The sequence below is a fragment of the Alligator mississippiensis genome, chromosome 10 (genome assembly GCF_030867095.1).
Source record: "Alligator mississippiensis isolate rAllMis1 chromosome 10, rAllMis1, whole genome shotgun sequence".
In the NCBI taxonomy this organism is placed as follows: Eukaryota; Metazoa; Chordata; order Crocodylia; family Alligatoridae; genus Alligator; species Alligator mississippiensis.
The window spans coordinates 4345480-4367937 of record NC_081833.1 but is presented as its reverse complement, the minus strand read 5'-3'; the positions used below and the strand labels follow the sequence as shown (position 1 = coordinate 4367937).

Sequence of the window (22458 nt, the reverse complement as noted above, 5' to 3'; positions counted from 1 at the left end):
CCATTGAGCCATGAAATGTGTATGTCTATCTGGATGCACGTGCGTGTGAACAAAAGCACTGGGACCAAAGGTGGTTTCTCTGCTGCTCCAAACCAGGAGTTCAACAAATATCTCAGTCTTCATCCCAAAAGGAACAATAATGGGTTTGTTGATACCTGCCGCAAAGCTCTCCGGCTGGCGATTTAGTAATCTCATTGGTGGGATCAGCTAGACAGCAGATCCCCTAGGCTTCTCAGATTCTCTCAATCATCCCCAAGGTTTCTACCTAATTGATCCTCGCATAAAAATCAGGTGATGAAAAGGATAATGAAACATCAATAATAAGCTATGATTCTGCTGGAGGTGCAATATATATGTATCTTATGATGCATAAAAAAGCTTTGGGTACCTGCTCTTTCTTCTACTCCTCCTTGAGGAACCAATGCCTGATTAATAGCTTAACTGTACTTAATTCCCCAAAGAATCATTAAACACAGTATCTGTTTCATTAAACAGATACAGGACAATTCACCTTGTGTAATCATATCACATAAAACTTTGCTTTGGAACCACTCCAGGGATATCATAAAATTAATGTCATGGAACAAAATACTGATTTTACAGAGCCTTCAGCCCAGGCTTGTGAAAAGCACAGCTGCAACCAGGAAAAAAAAATGATCAGCAGCTGTATTCAAGAGCAGCAGCAACCAGGAGGGTGAAAGCAAAGCCCGTGTCTCCTCACATGTGGCAGCTCTGATAATTGTGCCTTAAGAAATAACCGCTACATTTGCTCAGCACGGAGCTGATGTGCCTCTATTTTTGGAAGGAGAAATTAGCATCTTGGTCACAGCAATGACCTCCTTGCGGCACGTTGGGGTAGATGCTTCTCTCGCATACACGAGCGCAGCTGTGGTACCCGCACATCTGCCACGGTTCTGGTTCTGGACAGGAATCAGCTTCTGACCCATTTGTTTCTTGCATTAAATGCTATCCGGACCGGCAATAGGATCAAAAGCCCACTGGGGCAAATCTATGCAGCTGGGTGTTTTATTTTGACAAATAATAGATCTATTTAAAATGCAGCATTTGGAGGGACTGTGGCTAGTTGCAAAACTGGCCTGATTTTAGTGAATAATTTCAATTAAAAAAACCAGGAGGAAAATTATTTAAATGTCCAAAAAAGTCAATTTTTCCTATTTTGGTTTTTGTTTTGTTTTTTTTTAATTAAACTCTAAATATTTTCAAACGATGCTTTTTGGTTTAAAAATTTAGCTTGAGTTAATAAAAAGAACAAAAAGTTTAAAAGGGTTACAAATGATGTTTCATGTTGGGGTAAAATGAGATTTGATTTTATTTTTTTGGTTGACCTGAAATGAAATGTTTGGAGACACGGCGGTTCATAGATTCATAGATGTTAGGGTCGGAAGGGACCTCAATAGATCATCGAGTCCGACCCCCTGCATAGGCAGGAAAGAGTGCTGGGTCTAGATGACCCCAGCTAGATACTCATCTAACCTCCTCTTGAAGACCCACAGGGTAGGGGAGAGCACCACCTCCCTTGGGAGCCCGTTCCAGACCTTGGCCACTCGAACTGTGAAGAAGTTCTTCCTGATGTCCAATCTAAATCTGCTCTCTGCTAGCTTGTGGCCATTATTTCTTGTAACCCCCAGGGGCACCTTGGTGAGTAGAGCCTCACCAATTCCCTTCTGTGCCCCCGTGATGAACTTACAGGCAGCCACAAGGTCGCCTCTCAACCTTCTCTTGCGGAGGCTGAAGAGGTTCAGGTGCCCCAGTCTCTCCTCGTAGGGCTTGGTCTGCAGGCCCTTAACCATACAAGTGGCCCTTCTCTGGACCCTCTCCAGGTTATCCGCATCCCTCTTGAAGTGCAGCGCCCAAAACTGCATGCAGTACTCCAACTGCGGTCTGACCAGCGCCCGATAGAGGGGAAGTATCACCTCCTTGGTTCTGTTCGTCATGCATCTGCTGATGCACGATAAAGTGCCACTGGCTTTTCTGATGGCTTCGTCACACTGCTGACTCACGTTCATCTTGGAGTCCACTAGGACTCCAAGATCCCTTTCCACCTCTGTGCCCCCCAGCAGGTCATTCCCTAGGCTGTAGGTGTGCTGGACATTTTTCCTCCCTAGGTGCAGCACTTTGCATTTCTCCTTGTTGAACTGCACTCTGTTGTTTTCTGCCCACTTGTCCAACCTGTCCAGGTCTGCTTGCAGCTGTTCCCTGCCCTCCAGTGTGTCTACTTCTCCCCACAGTTTTGTGTCATCAGCAAACTTGGACAGAGTACACTTCACTCCCTCGTCCAAGTCGCTGATGAAGATATTGAAGAGTATCGGTCCAAGGACCGAGCCCTGCAGAACTCAACTGCCCACACCCTTCCGGGTCGATACCAACCCATCCACCATGACTCTCTGGGTGCGACCCTCTAGCCAATTCGCCACCCACCGGACTGTGTAGTCATCCAAGTCACAGCCTCTTAACTTGTTCACCAGTATGGGATGGGATACCATATCGAAGGCTTTCCTAAAGTCTAAGTATACGACATCAACCCCTACTCCTGCGTCCAGGCATTTTGTAACCTGGTCATAAAAAGAGACTAGATTAGTCTCTTTTTATTGAAAAGTTCAAACAATTTCTGGTTGGGTTGAACCCAAAGCAGTAGGTTTCCTCATTTTCTGGTTCCACCAGGAAACGGAGAGACATGTCATCTGTCCTGCTCGCTGTAGGGCCCGTGGAGGTCGAATCCCACTCCTGGCTGAGCTGAAGTCCGTCAAAGCTGGAAGCATTAGGGCTAAACACAACTGTGGGCAATGCCAGTTCTTGCCTTGTTGGTAGTGAAATTGCATGCGCCATATTCAGACTGGGATGTAAAGATGCCGGTCCCACCGCCACAGTGGCCCGTGACTTCACGTGTATCTCTGAGGGCTTGTCTGCATTGCTGGGGTGAACGCTAGCAATGGGGCCATCAAGCTGCGGCAGGTGGCATGCATCAGTATGCAGGGCCAAAATGGAGGGCATCAAAGTGGCACCGTGCACTCAGTGCCACCCGAATGTAGCTGCAAATGTGGGACGTGCTTCCTAATGGTTCTCCCACATGCTCACATGCTCTGCCAGATGAGGTCCTTTAGGTAAATGAGATATCTTTTATTAGACCAACTAAATAGTTAGAAAAAATTGTTCTTTGCAAGCGTTCGGGTACAAACACCCTTCTTCAGGTACAGGGAGAGCACTCTTCTTGAGTAGGGAAGTGAACTTGTGTCTCTCCCCCACCGAGGCAGGATCCTCCGAGGCCTGTGAGGAGGCACGCTGACATGGGTGATGTTTGCATGGCTGTGCACAGGCCATTCTGCGTACACGGAGGAGAACCAGAGAGGAATGCAATCCCTGGAGTGGGCGGCCACGCTGACCTGCGCTCACTTCGCTGAAAACCAACGCAGTGTCCTGGCAGAAAGCATGGGTCAAGGAGACTGCGTTCCCCATTAGTTTTTTTCATTGCCACCCAAGGAGGTGCTTCCCCCATTTCATTATTTCAGTGATGGGGAAACAGCTTAGCGGTTGCTGTCCTCTGGCCCCGCTCTGTGCTCAGAGCAAGGATGCTTGGTTGAATTAATGCAGGCCGGTAGCAGAGGGTTAAAGTCGATGCCTGGGCAGAGGGCAAGGAGGGCGGGCGCCTCGCTGAATGCTTGATGGATCTCCCCGCTTCCTTGATGCTGCTGGAGATTAAAGTCACGTCTGATGTATAGTGGGGTGTCTTTTAACCGATTCCCAAGAGGGAGACCAATCGCTTGGTCAGGCAAGACAAACAACCCGTGCACCGTGTGTGGCAGAACTGACAGTCTTCGCAGAGGGAAGGCCAGGGATTAAGCTAGCAAAGAAATTTAATCATCTCTTTCCTGCCTTTCAGGGCTGTTCCCTCTTCATTAGGCCCGGAGGTCACTGCTGTGGGAAGAATAAGCAATATTACATCCCTGCGGCCGCCGACGCGGTTCCTGGATGAGGCACTGCTCATGCCCTCGCTGCCATCAAGGGCTGTCGGAGGAGCAAATGCACTCAACCTCACCCTGGTGCTTTGAATTAATAGCTCCATAGCACCCCAGGGGCAAGGCCTGCTTGGGCATGGTGGAAATGGCTTGTAAAAACCGGAGGAGGCTGGGAAAACAGCCTCACGACTGATGCTTGAGTAATGCAGCTTCTCCTTTTACAAAGGATTATGCCGAGAGGCCTTTGGGGTCTAATCCAGCCCAAGTGCAGTGGGAGCCAGGGTTATTACCATGGGAGGCATTATTTACAGAGACCTGAATCTACTAGGTAAGAGACGCAAGGGTAGGTTTTCCACCAGCCTCAGTCCATCGCTGGCAGGGAGCCTGGGACACAATACAAGCTCCCGGGTTTGAATTGGACCACAAAGAGCTGGTTCGAAAAGCACCAGGCTCCAAACATACCCTCAGCTTGTTGCAAGCTGGTTTTCATACTCAGCTTTTGGGGAGCCAGGCAGCATATTTCTCTCCAGCTTTTCCCCTCAAGCCCTTTGGAGAACAAAAAATCATGCATAGTAAAAAAGACAAATCAGCGCCGGATTCCCGAGCCCAGGTCTCTTCCTCTCTGCCTTCCAGCAAAGCCGCCGCAAGCAGAGATTAATCGAATGCACATGAATGCCATTTGCAATGAAAGCCGCCTTTCTTCACGGCACTGTTTCATAGCTATTGACAGACCCATAACTCTGCAATATTAGGTCCTGTATATCTAAGCCAGCTAGGGCACAAAGATATATTTCCCCATTTCTGCTGGAGTCGCTTGTACTCTGCTGCTTGCCATCAGCAATGCTGCCTGCTTTGCTAGCCTGGCCTGGAAACGGGGGATGCTTTGGGACTGTTCTGTTGGTAGAAGGTATTGCATGGAGCTGAATGAATGATTTAAACTAAAAAGCGACTGAAGGTGCTGCTTCTGTTGGGGGTTGTGATGTGGGTACATATAGTTGTGACTCCTGGTGAATTTTTGTGGAGGAGACTGTTTGCTCCGCAGGTTATTCATGGTGTTGGATACAAATAGTCAGCATGTGTAAAGCCACCCCCATAGCACAGGGCTCAGAGGAGGCTGATATACAATTGAGTTCCCCAGCCCACCCCCAGGATAAGAGGTGAATTGCCCTCACTTTGCCCCGTGTTGATAATTTGCATTGCCTCTTGGGTTTCTTTTGTCCCACCGACCGGATGATTCCTGTAGCTAGGCAACAGAGTGCTAATTGCAAATCTGGCACCAACGGCATATGCCAGTGTAAAATGGACTTTTCCCCAGCACTCGCACTGGCAGGGCTCAGGTGCTGGAATATTGAAAGTGAACTTGAAAAGTCCTGCGATGACACGGATGAATAGATGTTGGGGCCAAAAAAGACCATTATGGTCTGACCTTCTGCATAACGCAGGCCAGAAAATTTTCCCCTGTAAATACTTCATCAAGATCCCCTGTCTGGGTTTGATCTGTGGCGTAGTTTTTTAGACAGATGCCAGTTCTAATTTACGCACTCCAAGTGATGGAGAGCCCATATCCCTCAGCAAGTCGCTCCAATAGTTGATTGCTCTCACAGGTAAATGGGGCTGCCTTAGAGAAGGAGGTGGTATATTTTGGTTTCCACACAAATCAAAAACAAGCTTTTGGATTTAACAAGAAATTTATGGTCAGTTTTTGGGGGCTGTTTGCTCAGTTTGGAGGGCTAGGTGTTCTTGTCCCTTATATGAGCTTCTCTGAGGTTTTCTTTCTCTACTGTCTCTCAGAAAAGTAATTATTCCTATAATTAGTGAATAATCACAAGCCCTCTTCCTAGCTGGTGTATGTGTGTGCGCACACATACACACATGCATGCACACGAATGTCTGGCTACTGACTGTCCCTGAATGGCGTTTTATTCAGGGCAAGCTTTCAAGAGTAGGTTCAATGGGTACGGTTAGGAAAGCACTCATTCAGCTTCGCAATTTAGCTAGAAAAGAGCTTAAGTGACCATTTTTGTGCCGATCAGGTAAGGGGTTGTCTTGCATTTCTCTGTGCTAGACAAACAGAAGCAGAGCTTTGCAAGCACAGCTCCTAGGATTCAATCCCCAAATATCAACAGCAGAAATGGCCGACTGTCTTTGTTACCCGACCTTGATTTAAAGAGCTATCAGGTATCATTGGTCTTTGGTATAACGAGATGGGGTTGGTTTGTTTCTGACCTGTGTGATCTTACATGGGTGTAAATCTAGGTGAGCACCAAAGAAGTTGAATTGGGCAGTGGAAAGTCAAATCTAGCCTGTTACTTCCTGCCGTGATCTGAAGGAAAACAGCCTGGGGTGCCTGGGATAGTCTGGGATAGCTGTCCACATGGCCAAAAAGCCCATCCTTTGGTATTCCAGCGAGCACAGAGACCCAAGAAAGAAGACCAGAGGGAAAGCAGACTGAACCTGCCTGGTTGTCCCTCCTGTCTGCCTTTGAAGTGGACAATTTCTGTAACAGTCACCCTTCTACTGCCACTACGTGGGCTCTACCCATTTTACAGATAAAGAGAGGAGCTGAGTTTGCAGAGCAGTTCATCTGATATTGCTGGCCAACAGGAAATCCACTGAGCAATTGAGTTCCCCTCCAAACCTTCAAAAATCAATGGCAAAGAAGAAGTCAGTATGCCCTCGCACACCTATTACCTCTGCTGGGACCTTCCCTAGAGGGGAAGGGGACCTGCAGACTGGGGAGGAACTTACTGGTGAACACGAACTCCAACACCTCTGCGCTGGGTCGCTGAGGCTTGTGAGCATCTCTGATCCTCGCTCTTTCAAGAGGGTGGAGAACGGGCGCAGAATAGGCTCTCCCATCGTGTATCACACTGTCCCCACAGAGAGATCGAAGGGCATCATGGTTTATTGCTGCAGGTCATTAACAGCAAGTCCCTACTCCCCTGGTCTGCCTGGGGTGGGGAGCTGCACCTCAGAGGAGTGTCTGGGAAGCAGGGTGCCAGCCAGGAAAGTCCCGCTGGCAGGTGGCATCCCTGCCACGTTCTCAGGACTGTATCGACAACGGCACCATGCCACCCACAAATTGGCAGTGATTGAAACTGGGGGTTGGACCGTGGCAGTCAAAAAGCCAAGAGAATGAGTGAGCATCTGAGCACATGGCAATAATGCAATCCAGGCACATAACAGCCACGACGGCAACAACACCACCAACAAAGATCCCCTTAAATAAACTCTGAATTAAGGGTAGCAGATGTTCAATCAAGCTAAATATTTTAACTCTTTCCCATGAAGTCAGTTCCACAACAGCAATTTGTAAATTGCTATAATTAACCACCATCCACAATATGTTTCCGTGCGGGGGAAAGGTACTTTCTCCCGAGCAGCCGGGTGCACCCGCAGCAAAAAAAAAGAGGCAGCTGATTTGTCTGGAGGAGCCAGGGTTTGCCCTGGAGGCGATGCTGAGGGGCAACGTCCAGCAAGAGGGGAAGGACAATCAAGCTGCAAGAGGATTTATGGCCGGGTACTCAAGAGCCTTATCCGGAAGCAGTACAAAGGTCTCACGGGGATTTCTGCTGTGCTGTAAATCAGTGAAGTCAGTCCTTTTTGAGAGCGGCTCTGGCCTCCAAGGGGGCAACTCTCACCCTGGAGGTTTTCCTGCCCTGCTCCACTAAGTGGGAATTAGAGAACCGGATCGACTTTGGCAGAGCGCACAGAGGCCCCTACGGGCAGTTCAAATCCATGGGATGGTGGGACCCCAGGGCCAGAGTAGGTGTGTGGGAAGCACGGAGGGTGCTTTTGCCTCGCTCGATTGTCCAGGGTGGTTGAAGACAACAGGGGCAAAGGTTGCAGGGTCGTTTTCTTCCTCAAATGCTACTTCAGCTCTGCACAGGAGAGGCTGGACTTTGCATCCCAACAGAAGGGATGGTGATCGGCCAGCCGGTGAGCAAAGGCAAAGATGGGAGCAACCAGCTTTGGCCATCGTTCTGCCAGCCGGGTCTCCCAGAGCTGGGCACAGCATTTTCCTCTGGGGTACTTGCTGCAAAGCAGGGGGCTGAGTTCCCCTTCTCCACCCATTCCCAGTTGGGTGTGGGGTCTGGGGGGAGTTCCCCTCAGTGCACAGAGCAAGCAGGAGGCCTCCAGTGTAGCCATAAACACTGTGCTACAGGAACCAGCGCATCCAGGCTCTGCATCCAGCCCTGCCACAGACTGCCGTGGGCAGCCTCCCTTTCCTGTGCTTCGGTGTTCCCAGCTGGGAAAGGGGGGAAACAACTGTTCCTTTCTTTGCACTGAAACAGAAAATACAGGGCTGGAAGTGACCTTGGGGGCCCATCTAGTCCTGCCCTAAGGCAGGGTCCATTATACCCAATCCTTTCTGGACAGACATTCATCTAGCGTGCTCTTGAAGACCTCCAATGCTAAGGGTCTCCTCACTCCTTGGAGGACCAGCGCTGAACTACCCTCCCAGGCAGAAAGTGCTCTTTGAAGTTTTGGCTGGATATTAGGAAGAATTTGCCCACCAGGAGGGTAGTAAAACACTGGAACAGGTTACCCACAAAGGTAATAGACTCTCCATCCTTGGAGGTTTTCAAGACCTGGCTAGACAAAGCTTTGGCCGGGATGATCTAGTTGGGGATGGCCTGTCTTAAGCAGGGGGTTGGACTAGATATGACCTTCTGAGGTCCCTTCCAACCCTCAGTTTCTATGATTGTATGATATTCAACCCAAATCTCCCATTTAGCAGCTGATACCTGTTCTTTCTTGCCCTGCCCCCAGAGGACGTGGAGAACAGCCATTACCTTTCCCAAAACAACCCGTGTAAAGGTGCCCTGCGTGTGTTCCCAACCATGTCCCTGCATGGCTACTGCATGCCAGCATCCCTACCTCCTGCCACAGGCTACCGGGGGAGATGGCCTACCTTTGCCTTTCCAGTGGGCGTGGGAAGCGAAGCCGATGTGCCCGCCGTACTTGCGATTGAACTCCGCCATCAGGGCCTTGTAGGGGTTGCGGATGAGCAGGATGGCCGAGTCAAAGGACTCGATTTCCTTCTGGCCGCTCTCGTGGGTTTTGATGCAGATGGTCCTTCCGCTCCGCCAGTGATCTCTCTCGCCTTTGAACCCTTTCCAAGCCAAACAAACAAGAGAGACAAGCCCGGGAGCATAAGTACATGCAAAGACCTGAGGAGAGCGAAAGAAGAGAACAACAAGGCGGTGGAGGAGGGCCGGGTGAGGGCAAATATCAGACTGCAAAATATTTTGGGAGGAAAACAGCTGGCACGTTAAAATCCATTGGCACGCTCCTTCCAGATGGCAAGAACGTGTACGCTAGCAGCTGGAGATGAGCAAGCCCATCGCATTCATGTCCCGCACAGCACAGCATGGGGAAATGCAATGCAACACGAGGACCAAGCGCTCTGTTGGCATCTGCTGTGAACACCTTGGCTCCAGGCTGGTGTGTGGCCTAATGCACAGGTTCTCAACCTCTTTCTTCCTGAGGTCCCCCTAGCATGCTATCAAACCTCCACAGCCCGCCTGTGCCACCACAACTGCTTTTCTGCAGACCCAATAGATGAAAAGCTGTATTAAATTGATAGTTATACAGTTAAACACACACCTATAGTACATAATGTAAGAAGAAAAGGGTACCATTGGTACAAAAAATGACAAAATAAATTGCAATTCTTATCATTGACATAAAATAAATTATCATGACATTTCACCTGTACGGATAGATTATCACCGTATAAATCTTTCTTTCTGAAGTTTCCATTTTCCCAATTTTATATATATTTAATGATTACTTTTGCTTTACTTAGTGTGAGTAGCGGGCTGCCTGAGGCAACAGGCAACACAAGGCCCAACCTCTCTGTGCGCAACGCCACTGGGCCAGGCGGTCAGCAGCCGCTGGATGTGGACAGTGGTGGCCTTAGGGTTGTTGGGGCCCTGGGCAAGAGTCATTTGGGGCCCCTTACAAGCTTAATCTTGATGACCTATGTATCGTGGATCTTTTTAATATTCATCGGGGGAATTAGATAAGTAAGCAAGTGTTAAAATGCAAAGAGAGCCACTTCCTTGCAAAAATTTCCCCCCCTAAAAAACGGTTGCAAAATTTTGGGGGCCCCTAAAGTGTGGGGCCCCGGGTAGTCACTGGTGCTAACTGGCCGGGCAGACCGGGCATGGGGCTGAGTGGCTCTAGCAGACTGGAGGTGCCAGGATGCTGTGTGGGAGCTGGTACAGTACAGCCTGGATTTTCATATCAGGATAGTCTGCCGCCCCCTTCATTCTCAGCTGGTTGCCGAATTAAAGACGAGCTGCTCAGCTGTCTGCTGTGGGTGGCCCTTCAGAGGTCACCGCTTCTCCCTGCACCTGGTCTTCCCCGGTAATCCTACACCACTGTCCGCCGTGGCTATGCATGCCTCTGCTACTTTGCAAACCCTCATCATTGCAGGAATGTGACCCCGTGAAGAATCTCTCTTCTGCTGCATCACCTCACCGCACGCCGTCACTTTGCCTGGGCACCGCCATCCACCAGCTGTAAGACTCTTTACAGGAAGACGCATGGCATTTGCTCCAAACCCTCTTCTCTTGATGACCCAAGCTATGATCTCCCGTGCTTTGCTCACCCCATGCAAACCTGCCTGGACACCCCATCCCTTTCATTCGAGATGCCAGTTGTGGCAATGACCGACCGGCCCATCTGCTTGAGGAAGAGATGCAGCATGTCTCAATAAAAAAGGGGGAAATTTGGTGGCGGCAGATGATTCAAGCTAGGGGGAGAGATAAGATGGAAGTGGATGTCTGACATCAATTAGAGATGCGTAATTTGCTTTCCTCCGTTACGCTGCACAATCTAGCTACATCGTGGCTAATCTACTAGTTGCCTGGATACATTCTTGGCCTTCTCCGATGAGCAGAAAGCCCAGAATAAACATGCAATAGTGTTTGATATTTAGCCAGCAGAACAAAATGTTTCAGATCATTAGTTCGTAGATTCTGGTGGCGCATGATTTTTTTTTTTTTTTCTTTTTTTAAACACGGCAGGATGAAGAAGTTTAAATACATGCCGCTAATGAACGAATGGACTCAAGAAGCACTGCGGGCAGCGGGCAGAGATGGTGAGAGGTGGGGACCCAGTATGTACAGCTAAGTGCAGAATTGCTGCTTGGGAAACTGTGCTGTGTTCATCTATGTGTTGAATGAGCCTGGCTGGCAACTTGGAGCTGCTCCGTCCGTGATCCTTGTACCGAGTTTGCTTCTGTGGACTGCCCCCACTTTCCCGCTCCCATCCCAGTCATTGCAGGCCAGGTAGCTGAATCAGCATGGCACTGTAAGCTGGCAGGGGCAGGGAGTGCCTTTTTGCTCTGAGTTTGTACAGCACCGTGCACCAAAGGATACTACTGCAAAACATGATGGGAAGAATACTTCTTGTGTTTGGCGCTCATGGGAATTGCCACGGCAGATAAAGGTGGTGGCTTTTGGCCCGTACCTTCTCTCCAGCAGCAGCGGGCACTGACCCCACTACTGCATGCCTGCAAGGTAAACGTCCCATCCCTGAGGCAGCTGTCCCATCCCTGACACCAGAGGGCACGTGCAGGTGTGCTAATTACCCAGTGAGAAGGCTAAGTGGCACTCAGCAGCACTCATTAGCCCACACAGCTATGGCTACAGTGCTTCCGGCTTAGCAGGCAGCATGGCCTGCTTGAAGACACCGCTGCTGGGCAGGGCAGACCTGGCCTTAGGGATAACAAGACAAGAAGAACGGGTCTTGTCTGGCTCTGGGGTTTGCATGCTGAGCTAGTGATGGGAACAGTGTGAGTACCCTTGTTGCCAAGAAAGATAATGGCATCCCGGGCTGCATTGGCAGGTGTGTTGCCAGTGGGTCAAGGGAAGTGATTCTTCCCCTCTATTCTACACTGGAGAGGCCACATCTGGAGTGCTTTGTCCAGTTTTGGGCCCCCAGCTATAGAAAGGATGTGGACACATTGGAGAGAGTCCAGCAGAGGGCAACAAAAATAGTTGGGAGGTTGGGGGACATGACTTACAAGGGGAGGCTGAGGGATGGGGCTTATTTAGTCTAGAGAAGAGGAGACTGACAGGAGAGACTTAATAGCAGCCTTCACCTCCCTGCAGGGGGGCTGCAAAGAGGATGGAGCTGGACTGCTCTCAGTACGGGCAGATGACAGGACAAGGAGCAATGGGCTCAGGTTGCAGCAAGAGAAGTTGAGGTTAGATATTAGGAAGAAGTTTCTTACCAGGAGGGTAGTAAAACACTGAACAAGTTACCCAGAGAGGTGGTGGACTCTCCTTCCTTGGAGGTTTTTAAGGACTGGCTAGACAAAACTATGGCTGGGATGGTGTAGTTAGGGCTGGTCCTGTTTTGAGCAGGGGGTTGGACTAGATGTGACCCTGAATTTTCGATGATTTCATGATATGTGCAGCAAGACCTGAGTTAGGCATTGATGAATTAACTTATCACAGTGAAGTTCCTCCCCTGTATTAGAGCTGGCTTTGTGACTGTTTCTTTCTCTTTTCAAAAGCCTTTTGTTAAGACATACTGTAGTATTTAATCTTGGAGGCCACTGCTAGTCAAGTAAACCGCAAGTCCTCCTTATGTCCTACCACAGTGAGCTTCACCGGGTAATACCGGCGCATCTGGAAACTCCTCTTCTGTGAGGACAGCTCCCCGTGGTCCCAGCTTGCCTCCGAAGATGCCACTTCTCCCGCTCCACCCATCCCTGCGCTGAGCCCAGCTGTGGCTCTTTGTAATTCCAGCCAAGTCGTATTGTCGGCATTTCTATCACTGGGGGAACATGGCTGCTGTTCCTCTGGGGACCTCACAGGGCAAGGAGGGGGGAAAGAGGAAAATATTTACTCGGTAAATAATTTCTCCGTGTCACAGAGGAACATAAGATGGATATCCACTGAAATCATTCAGCCCAAGGAGAAACATGCTCGGGGAATCAAGCAGCGGCAGCGAGCGGACTTTACACATCTCCTCGGGAGCTGACATTCTGCCGGTATTATTCTGCTAAGCCACCGTGCCTGCTGTAAGCAACAACACTTGCTCTGAAAAAGTCTAATTTGTAAGAGAGAGATTGGCCTCTTAGAGCACAAGGCCAAGAGGATTTGCTGCATTTAGAAAGCAGATATATTCTTATTTGGAGGAGCATGTATTCTGCTAGACAGGCCTGTTCTGTGGCGGTAGAAAAGTGAGCTGGCTGGAAAAAAAAAAGCAAATAGATCTGCATCCTTGCTCAAATCTCAGTCTTGACTATACCTGTTCCCCCATCTGAATAATAATAATAAAAATAATAATAAAAATGGGTAGATAGATAGCTTCTCCTCCAATTCGTTTCCCTTTTTGTGCATTTACAAGACTAGAGTGAACGGAGCTGGCCAAGTTAAAATAAAATTCAATATGCATTTAGCCCTCTTTTCCATCTGTCATTCATCCATCATCAGTCCTTTCTCGAATGCAAACCCTCTGTATTGCCACAGCACCTGGGAGCCCGAGTCACGGCTGGTGGGGTTTTTTAGCTGCATTTTAGCAGAGCCCACCAGCCCAGACTCCAGGCCCTTCATACTAGGTACCGTGTAAACCCTAAAGGCTTGTCTACACATGCGCTAAGTCAGGAGTAACTACTCAGGAGCAGTGTGTGGACATGCTTATTCCAGAATAAGACTGACTTATCCCTCATTGCCTTAACTCCCTTAAAACATTCGGCTTCAAGCACGTCCTCAGATTCTGCGAAGCATCCAAAACATCTTAAAACGAGGATCCTTTTCCCTGTGCCAGGCTAGGCACCCCAAAGTGTGCCAGATGCATGCAGCTGTTTTGGGCCGGGGAGATGATCAGCAGTGCAATGCTCCTGATATTTTTTCAAGAGGCTTGAAAGCACAGTGACAGAGGGATGGCCTAGCTCCTGTTTAATTCTTGCAGGGCACGGTCCTGCTAGCCGGGTGGCAGTTTTATTGGGCACGCTGTCTCTTATTTTGTCACTAGGCATCTGTGCTATTTTGGGTTCTCAATTTGTGCCTCCTGGAGCCTCACTGTCAAATCCATGCAAGTCAACCCTTTGCAGTCCCTGTATCTGACAGTTAATGCAGGATGACGGTGCTTTCTAGGCATGGGCAGCCCATGTACGGCTTGGCTTTGCTGTATCATTAAGCTAACTCTCTGCAGTTTAGCTCACTGCCTGGGAGATTATCTCTGATTGATTGATGCAACGGTGCTTTCTTTGTGAGGCTGGGTCTGGTTACTGAAGGTGTCTGGTCTTCTCTCGGAGGATGGTTACTGTTAACTGCACTGGCTTACTCGCCTCCAAAAGTTATTAAATCAAAATGCCTCTAATGAGACGTGAATTTAAAGGGTAACCAACACAAATCAACACACGAGCAGGGACATGTTAAACAACAGATATCCTCAGCAGCATGATAAGACTGGACACAACAAGGGGGTAATATATCCAGTAAAGGGAATTTAAGTTGGTCTAATAAAAGATGTCAGATTCACCCAAACAGACCCTCTTGCCACGAATCTCCATCTTTAAGACCCAGCAGGAGCACTGGCCCAGTCAAAGTCCCCAAGTTTGACTGCAACCAAAATCCAGTGGCTCTGAGCAAGGCTTAAAAAACTCATCTGAAATATAGACACGCATGGAAATCTTGGGAAGGATGCAGAAATTGTTAAAATGTGATAAATATTGAGCAATTTGCACCCCAATCTCTGGTAGGAAGTCTCAATCTCTTGCATGGGCCAGAAACGATGGGCATAAGGCAGTTTTCCCATAAACTTTCCAGAAACAATGGGCGTAACATCAGTTTTCCCATAAACTTCCCATGCAGAAGAGAATGTACTAAGAAATGAGTCTGCCTAAGCAAGGAGCACTGTGAATGACTTGCCATCTGCCCTCTGGGTTTCCCTTTTTCCCAGGAGAAAATAGCTCATGCCCAACACGGTATACATCCCCTGGCATGCTGGCATAACAGCAGTACCTGGCATATTAAAGGTCAAACACCCACTGGAGCCTAGTGGGTCAAGCCACAATGGTTTTTAGAGCCAATGGCAACCAAGAGAGATGTGGCCGGCATCCCCAGAGTGGCCTGTTCCCAGCTGGTTGACTGAGAGGATCACCTTAGCATGAGTGTCAAAACCGTGCCTCTGGAGTCGCAGCAAGATGCCAGAACTTGGTCCTTGCACTCAAACCAGGCAACAAGCTAGGATTCCTCCCATGCCCGATTCATCCGGCCCGGCTGCCCCGTGGGAACGTTCTCCTCCTCGTGCTCTAGAGCAACTGCACTGGGTTAAATCGGACTCTCTCACCCTGTGGGTTTTCATCACTGGGTGTTTGCGCCTGAACGCTTGCAAAGGACAATTTTTCCAACTATTTGGTTGGTCTAATAAAAGATATCCCATTTACCTGAAGAGCCTTGTCTGCCCATGTCCTTAGACCAGCATGGCTACAACCACCACCCCCATCAGCAGGAAGAGAACTTGGCCTATTTGCCCCTTTGCTCATTTGCTCATAAATACTGCGTTTTCCCTTCCCTTGTCATAGTGAGCTATTTCTAAATTTCAATCGCTTCCCTTCCTTTTTTTCTGCAACCCTTGAAAGTGGCCATCTCTGGAGAGGCCACCGTAAGCAGAAGTGACAAAGATCCTGTCCGTGACTTGCCCCTTCTCACCTTTGTTGTAGAGAGATCCATCAAAGTAATAGCTCCCAGTGTAGAAGCCAGTCGCCAGCTCGATGAGATGGCGTGCCCAAGTATTGCCTGCTCCGGGGAAGCTTGCCAAGGCTATGAATTGTTTGGATCGAGCGGGTAAAAACCTTCTATCCATACAGCGGTTGTCTGGAAAGAGTTAAAAATAGAAGATGCATCAGGGGGCCATGCATAAGATCTCTAAGGCGAGAAGAGTTAACAGGGCTTTCTGACCCTGACATGGTGCAAAAAGAGATATTAAAGCATGCTCATTCAGTGCATTTGATCCAAAATGTCCACCGTGGGGTCTGGGAGCGATGGATTCCTTCAAACCCCTTTCATGGCAGGATTTGCAAACCCAGTAGCTCCGGGAGGGAGTGGGGCTAGGTCTTGGCTGGGTATCTTGTTCCTCTATGCGTAGGAGGGTTGGGTAGCTTATGAATGGGGCAGGATGACATGGTTGCCTATGACAGCAGGGGTCTAGACATGATGGCCTTGTCTCTTCCTCCTGTCCTATTCCCTATGTCTCTCTGCTCCTAAACCCTGCTGGGATTGCACAACTATCCTCTGGCTGCTTTGGATTGGTTTCACTGTACAAATATGAAAGGAAACGATTGTTTCCCAAAGGATCTCGCATGCAGACTTCAAAGCCCTGCTACAAACAACAGCCGGCGTGAAGACACGTGGACTCCAGCCCCGCTCCCCAACGGCGCTCAGTCAGGACTCGTCCTTGGCACAGAAATCTCTGTACCAAAGCCAGACACATGCCTTGTCCCTGCTGGGTGCCCGGCACTGCACTACCTTATAGTGAAGGGGATCTGTGCGGATACGTGACAGTCCAAGAGAAACAAGGGCTGTATACCTAATCTGAGTGTACTCTTCCTACGTGTGTGTTCATCTGTCTGGGCACATGCAGTTTGCACGTGCATTTGCACAGCAGCATCTGACAACAACCGTGTTCATTTTGACTCTGGTGAGCTGGCCCTTTCCCTTGGTTGTTCTCTTGGGGGATTTCATTTTGCAGCCTTGAAGACAAGCTGGCTGGGCTAAAGCAGTACACTTGACAGAAACAATAGATTCCCACTATATATCATCCTTCAGCTATGAAAGGCACCCGCTTCTCATTCCCACACTGCAACAGGGAGTCCACGGGGCTGCTTGCCTGGGAGAGCCATTTGAGGTGAGCATGCAGGTCCAGTTTGGCTGTCCCCAAAGAAGAAGGTGGGTGCAATATTCCAACAGACAGGGAGCAACCCAGGAGATTATATCACCGTCTAACATGGCGTGGAGACTTCTCTTTTATTCTCCTTCTATCTTCATTTTTCCTCGATGATAAAGAGGCAAGTCAAGGGATGGTTAGGTTTACTAGAAAGAAAACGGGTCAGTTCCTTGAGGTTTCATGTCAGCTCCTGGCGAAGATGCTGCGGTAATGGAGAATGAGATGGTTGTAGTATGGAAAAGTCTTGCTCCAAACCCTGTTTCAAGACTGGAGAAACACTGAAATGTGCTGGCAAAGTGGGGAAAAGAGCTGCATGTGTCTTCTTACCATGATGCTGTAAGTGCATACGGCTGCACCAGTTCAGTTCAGGCTTTCTAGGAGCAGATGAAAAATGAAGGTCGACTCAGACTGGTGAAAGGATTACAGCATGCTCAGGAAATGAATCCAGCAGTAGGTTTGTGTGTGTTGCCTTCCATCTGACCAGATCCAGCTGTGCTTAGCTGTGAGTTCACAGCACAAGGTGGCATGGCTAGATATAAGATGCTTAGTGCTGTTGGATTAGACATGGATTTTGTGTGTCCTTTACCATTCAAACTGCTTGGTAGGGCTATGCAAAGCTTCAGATCGCAATTTGGGTTCAGAGTTAGTTCGGATAAGTTATTAAGTTATTTTGACCTGCCGTCCTTTACAGTGGTGGACTGGGCCAAGGCTGTAGGGGACGAGGACAACAAAGTTATAGATATTTCATTGCTTCTCCATTATACCCTATGGCCGAATCTCTCTGAATCGGCTCCAGATCTTTTCCAAATCGATTCGGAAAAGCGATTCGAATCTCCGAATTGAATTGGCCGAATCTGAATCGAATAGTTGCCTATTCACACAGGCCTACAGCTTGGGTGTTCCCAGACTATTCATGGCTACTCCAATAACCAAATGAACACTTCTTCCAATAACTAGATTGCAAAAGGCAGCATTGATGAGCTGCAACGATCGTCTCCAGGATGTCTCCAGGATGCCGCTGCTTCATTCAGATGGACAATGGAGTAGACTTTTAAGTGATGGCTGTAATGAAATTCTATCTTCCCACCTGTTAGGCTTTCAGTCACTGAAGTGGGTGATTCCCACTTCCCAGCTTGTGCCGAATGCAAATCTCTAATTGACTAGTCACTTTCCAGCCCCAGAAAATGCAGCATTTGGCATTTGTATGATTTGCAGAATCGCGCTTATACGGTTCCTAGGCAGGGTGGGTACCTACACTTACTCTTCTCTCCTGTCCTGATTATTGCAATAAAAAAAATGCATGTTTAGCACGGCTTCAGAGAAGAGCAGAAGAGAATAGCTTAAAATAAAATACTATGAAATGACATGGTTTGAATGCTGAAGCCAATTAATGTGGGTTGTCTGGCCGCTTTCTCCCGTCAATATGCAAATGCTCTTCCTTGCAAGAATGTTAATGCCAACGCTATGAGAGTTTTGCAGATTAGTGGACAATAGGATGAGGAGCGCATGATGTATCCACCGCGGTGGGAGCTGTGAAGTGTAGTAAACAATTCATGCTGGCAAAGTACATTGAGCTGCTTGGATAGAGACGTGCAAAAGGTTAACGCAGGCATCTTCACTCTATTGTATTTTCTAGCATCATTTAAACCTGCTTGAGATCTCCCTCTAGGAGCTTTTGTTGAAGACAGTGGGGCTAGGGGCAAAAAGTAACCATGTTACTGCAAAGAGACAGCAGGTAGTAATGCCCTGGAAATTCAGACTTTGCTTTGGGCCATCATGAAAGTGAAAAAAAGGCAGGCTTTGAAGTGGCATTTGAGACTTCCTTTTGTCTTACTCAGCTCGTTCTTGGAACAATCCTGACTGGGCACGTCTGCACGTTCATTAACGCACCTTAGATACTGTGCATTTAGTTTAGTGCTTGCTTAATAAAGTACTAACTAAATGCACAGTAACTAGAGCTACTGCACAGTCGCACCGGCACATGGTTATTTAGTGATGCTTACTTGTGCATTAGCCTAATAACACTACGCAGTAGGCTATTAGCACAGTTTGTAGCCGCCGCGCTGCTGCGCAGTGTGATTAAGCTAATGCACAGTGTAGACGTGCCCAGTGAGGTGGTTGGAAAAGAGGTCAGGATGAGAGTCACCTTGGAGAAGGAGTCTGAGAGTTTCACATTTCCTTTTAACTTCCTGTCCTGGCCTCTTCCTTTCTTAACGCTTGACCACAGTCTTCCAGTCCCAGATAATGATCATAGGCATCTCCTTTCAGCCATGCTACTGTCCCTGAGTTTGCAAGAAACCCCTGTCTGGACACATGGCCACCCCCTTGCCAGAACAGCACTGCATTCTTGCTGTTTTCCAGCAAGCAACTTCATGCCTGTACCCACCATCGGGATAGGATCAGCCAGCAGAGATGAGCAGGTAGCTTGAAGAGACCTCTTTCAATGATGGTTTCAATCCTACCTCCTCTCTGAAACAGATTCTCAAGCATCGATGTTTTCAAGCATGCCGTTGAGAGGCCCTACACTTCCTAGCTTAGACCGCTTTTGGAGAGGGTAGCAACATTTCACCCTTTTACATTGATTTCACCACCATGTATTGGTTACTGTCCCCTGACAACACCCGGTGAGGCCAAGGGGCACGAAGCATTTGGGTGGCTTGTACAGCGAGCCAGCAGCTGCCCTTAGGTGGAAGCTAACTGCCGGTCTCCAGCTTTTCTTACAAGCTATGCACCTCCCAAGAAGAGAAAAATACAGTCACCCCGAGCTGAAAGAAGCAGAACTTTATAGCCTCCCATGGTGTTTTGCCAGTGACAAATGAAAAGCACGGTCACAGACCAAAGCTATAGACGCTCCAAAGGGGTGGGTAGGATATAAAGGGACGGGTATCCAAAGCAGGGTTGGGGGGGTGGGAAGGAATGCTACGTAGGAAGGAAGCCTAATGTTTTGGGACGCAGCATGCTCCTGCAGAGAGATGGGCTTGGTTATATCCTTGCTTTCATGCGTCTGAGTACATCTTGACAGACGATGGTCCCCTTCCGACAGGCCAGCAGGGAAGAGCGGGTGAAAAAGCTCTGTGAGGGTAGATCAGGGACACCGCTTTCCCTCCACAAGCAGTCGCTCTGGCCCGCGACTCGATGGTGACAAAAAAAAAAAGAAAAGAAAAAGAAGAACGAAAGAGAGAAAGAGAGAAAGAAAGAAAGAAAGAGAGAAAGAAAGAAAGAAAGAAAGAAAGAAAGAAAGAAAGAAAGAAAGAAAGAAAGAAAGAAAGAAAGAAAGAAAGAAAGAAAGAAAGAAAGAAATCTGCTGAAGGCAGATGGCAAACTGTTATTTCCTGTGCCTGATTTAAGCAGTAATTACAGCTGTTTGTTCAGAGGAGGATTTATTTCCTGGGAAATTAAAATAAATGGTAATTTTTAATGAAAGCCGAATGGATGGTTGGAAACTGATGTTATTTTATCCGGGGCAAACTGAGGTTCGGGTCTCCATGCGTGCCAAGGTGAATTTAAACACAGGCAGCAACCAGGGGTATGAGGTATTGTCTCCTTCCCCTACAACAGCTGGGCCGGGGGGGGCACGTCTGCACAGAAAGTGCACTGGGGAAGAGGAACGAGGTCTCAATGTGCTGCTCAGCGAAGACCCCGGAGCACTTGCTATGGATCTGGGATCACAACTCAAGATTTCATCAAGCAAAAGATTTCCTAGCGGAGGTGCTGGGAGGGGATGGCCTCCACACTGGGCATGCAGCAAGCAGGCTGGGTAGCTTACAAGAGGTAAGAAATAACCTTGCAGAGCAATTTGCCACATGAGAGATATAATTGAGAGGGCTCACGCCTACCCCTACCCCACGCAGGTGAGAGGTTGCACCAGGCATTGCTCATTCTGCAGGAGGAGAGTTCAAACCTGTCTCCGCGGCAGACGCATCCTGGGAACCTCCCAGAGCAAACCAGCCCGAAGAGCCCCGGGAGTGAGACAGCGGCAGGTGGGACTCTGGGTACCTTGCACTTGTGTCTGGTAGACGATGAAGTACTCGGCGGTCCCGCAGCTCTCAAAATCCTCGCCAGTGCACTTCTGCGCGCACAGCTGCTCGTCCTCACGCTCGTGCAGGGTGAAGAGCGTGGTGGGGAAGCCGCAGTGGCAGGACGTCCCCGCGAGGGCCGACAGCGGGTATTCCTGTGGGGAGCAAGAGATGGAGCGTTTCAGCCCGAGTGAGATGCGCCCAGCTAGTAGACAGTGCACCCCTGCAACCTGGGCCCACATCCCCAAGCTATGAGGCAAGTCCCAATCTCACAAAGGCCTTTCCCAATTAACCCTAGGGTGAAGGCTGGCCCTAGGAGCCAAGTTCCCTTTAATTCTCCTGCCTCTAATGGTTCCCAAAGGAGCCATTGTGGTGGCTGGAGCCTTTCCTTTAGTCCCTTTGGAGGATCAGGCTTTAACCTGGGTTTCTCAGCTAAGCTGCAAGCGGCTCTTCCAACCCTACCGCCCAAGGCATGCAGCAGGCATCTTTGGGTACCCAATAGCTGCAGCACATGAAGATGGAGGTGGACTGATCTCAGTGGGGGCAGATGACAGAACAAGGAGCAATGGGCTCAAGTTGCAGCAAGGGAGGTTTAGGTTGGAGATTAGGAAAAACTGTCTCACAGGGAGGGTGGTAAAGCACTGGAATAAGCTACCCAGAGAGGCTGTGGAGTCGCCATCCTTGGAGATTTTTAAGCTGCAGCTAAACAAAGCTTTGTCTGGGATGATGTAGTTGGGGCTGGTCCTGCTTGGAGCAGGGGGTGGACTAGATGTGACCTCCCAACCCTCATTTTCTATGATTCTTTGAACCATGGGAGCAGCCTTCCTCGCACTGCAGGCCTGGCTGGTGCACAGACAGAGGGGCTGTCCCTTCCCTCTCCAACCTGGCTGTGTTATGTTCCCGGCGGGGTCCCCAGTCCTGTGTGGATGGGAAATCTGTGGCCCTCATCACTGTATGATCCAAATACGTCCCAGTCTGATCTACACCTCTCCTCCCGCGGCTCCCCGAGCTGTGCTTCCCAGCTCACAGACCGTTACCACGTAGAGGAAGCTTGCTACTGAGAGCGGCAAAAGCAGGATGTCCTGCCTCTGTTCCCTACCCCTTGCAAGTAGGTTCTCGTGGAGGTTTTCCACCCCTCCTGGCCCAGCTGGACCCCTCTGGCTGCCTGCCAGGGCCATGCTTTGAAGAGCCCCTTTTTTTCCTTCTAACTGGGGGGAGGGAAGACTATACACATCTGGGTTGTGCTGCTCCAGTTGCACCCCCTTTGCATTAAAAAGACAAAGACATGAAAGTCTCCCCCCATAAGCTACTCCTGAGCCTCTTCTTTTGCCCAGTGCAAGCTAAGGAAGGTGTGCGGTGCTCCGTCCAGACGGCCCATCCCATGGGCAGGGTTGCATCGCCCATCGCCAACCCAGATCTGAATCCAGCTGCGAGGCTCTGCACCTCCTTCAGATCTGCCTGCAGTGCCGTCTCAGTGGCCAGCAGGAAAAAAAAGAAAAGAAACCTCCCAGATTTCTATCATTTCCAGCGTCTCCTCGCTCAGCCGTGGTCCT

At 49.2% G+C, this 22458-nt stretch overlaps 1 protein-coding gene across 1 annotated transcript in view; it reads right to left on the bottom strand.

The window, feature by feature from the left end:
- Positions 1 to 22458, bottom strand: part of WSCD2 (WSC domain containing 2) — a 106391-nt gene that overhangs the window by 5251 nt on the left and 78682 nt on the right. The window contains exons 6-8 of the mRNA XM_019486781.2: positions 20886 to 21060; positions 15656 to 15820; positions 8890 to 9090 (exon numbers count right to left, since the gene is read on the bottom strand). Coding sequence (XP_019342326.1) covers positions 8890 to 9090; positions 15656 to 15820; positions 20886 to 21060 — 541 coding nt within the window. The remainder of the gene's footprint in view (positions 1 to 8889; positions 9091 to 15655; positions 15821 to 20885; positions 21061 to 22458) is intronic.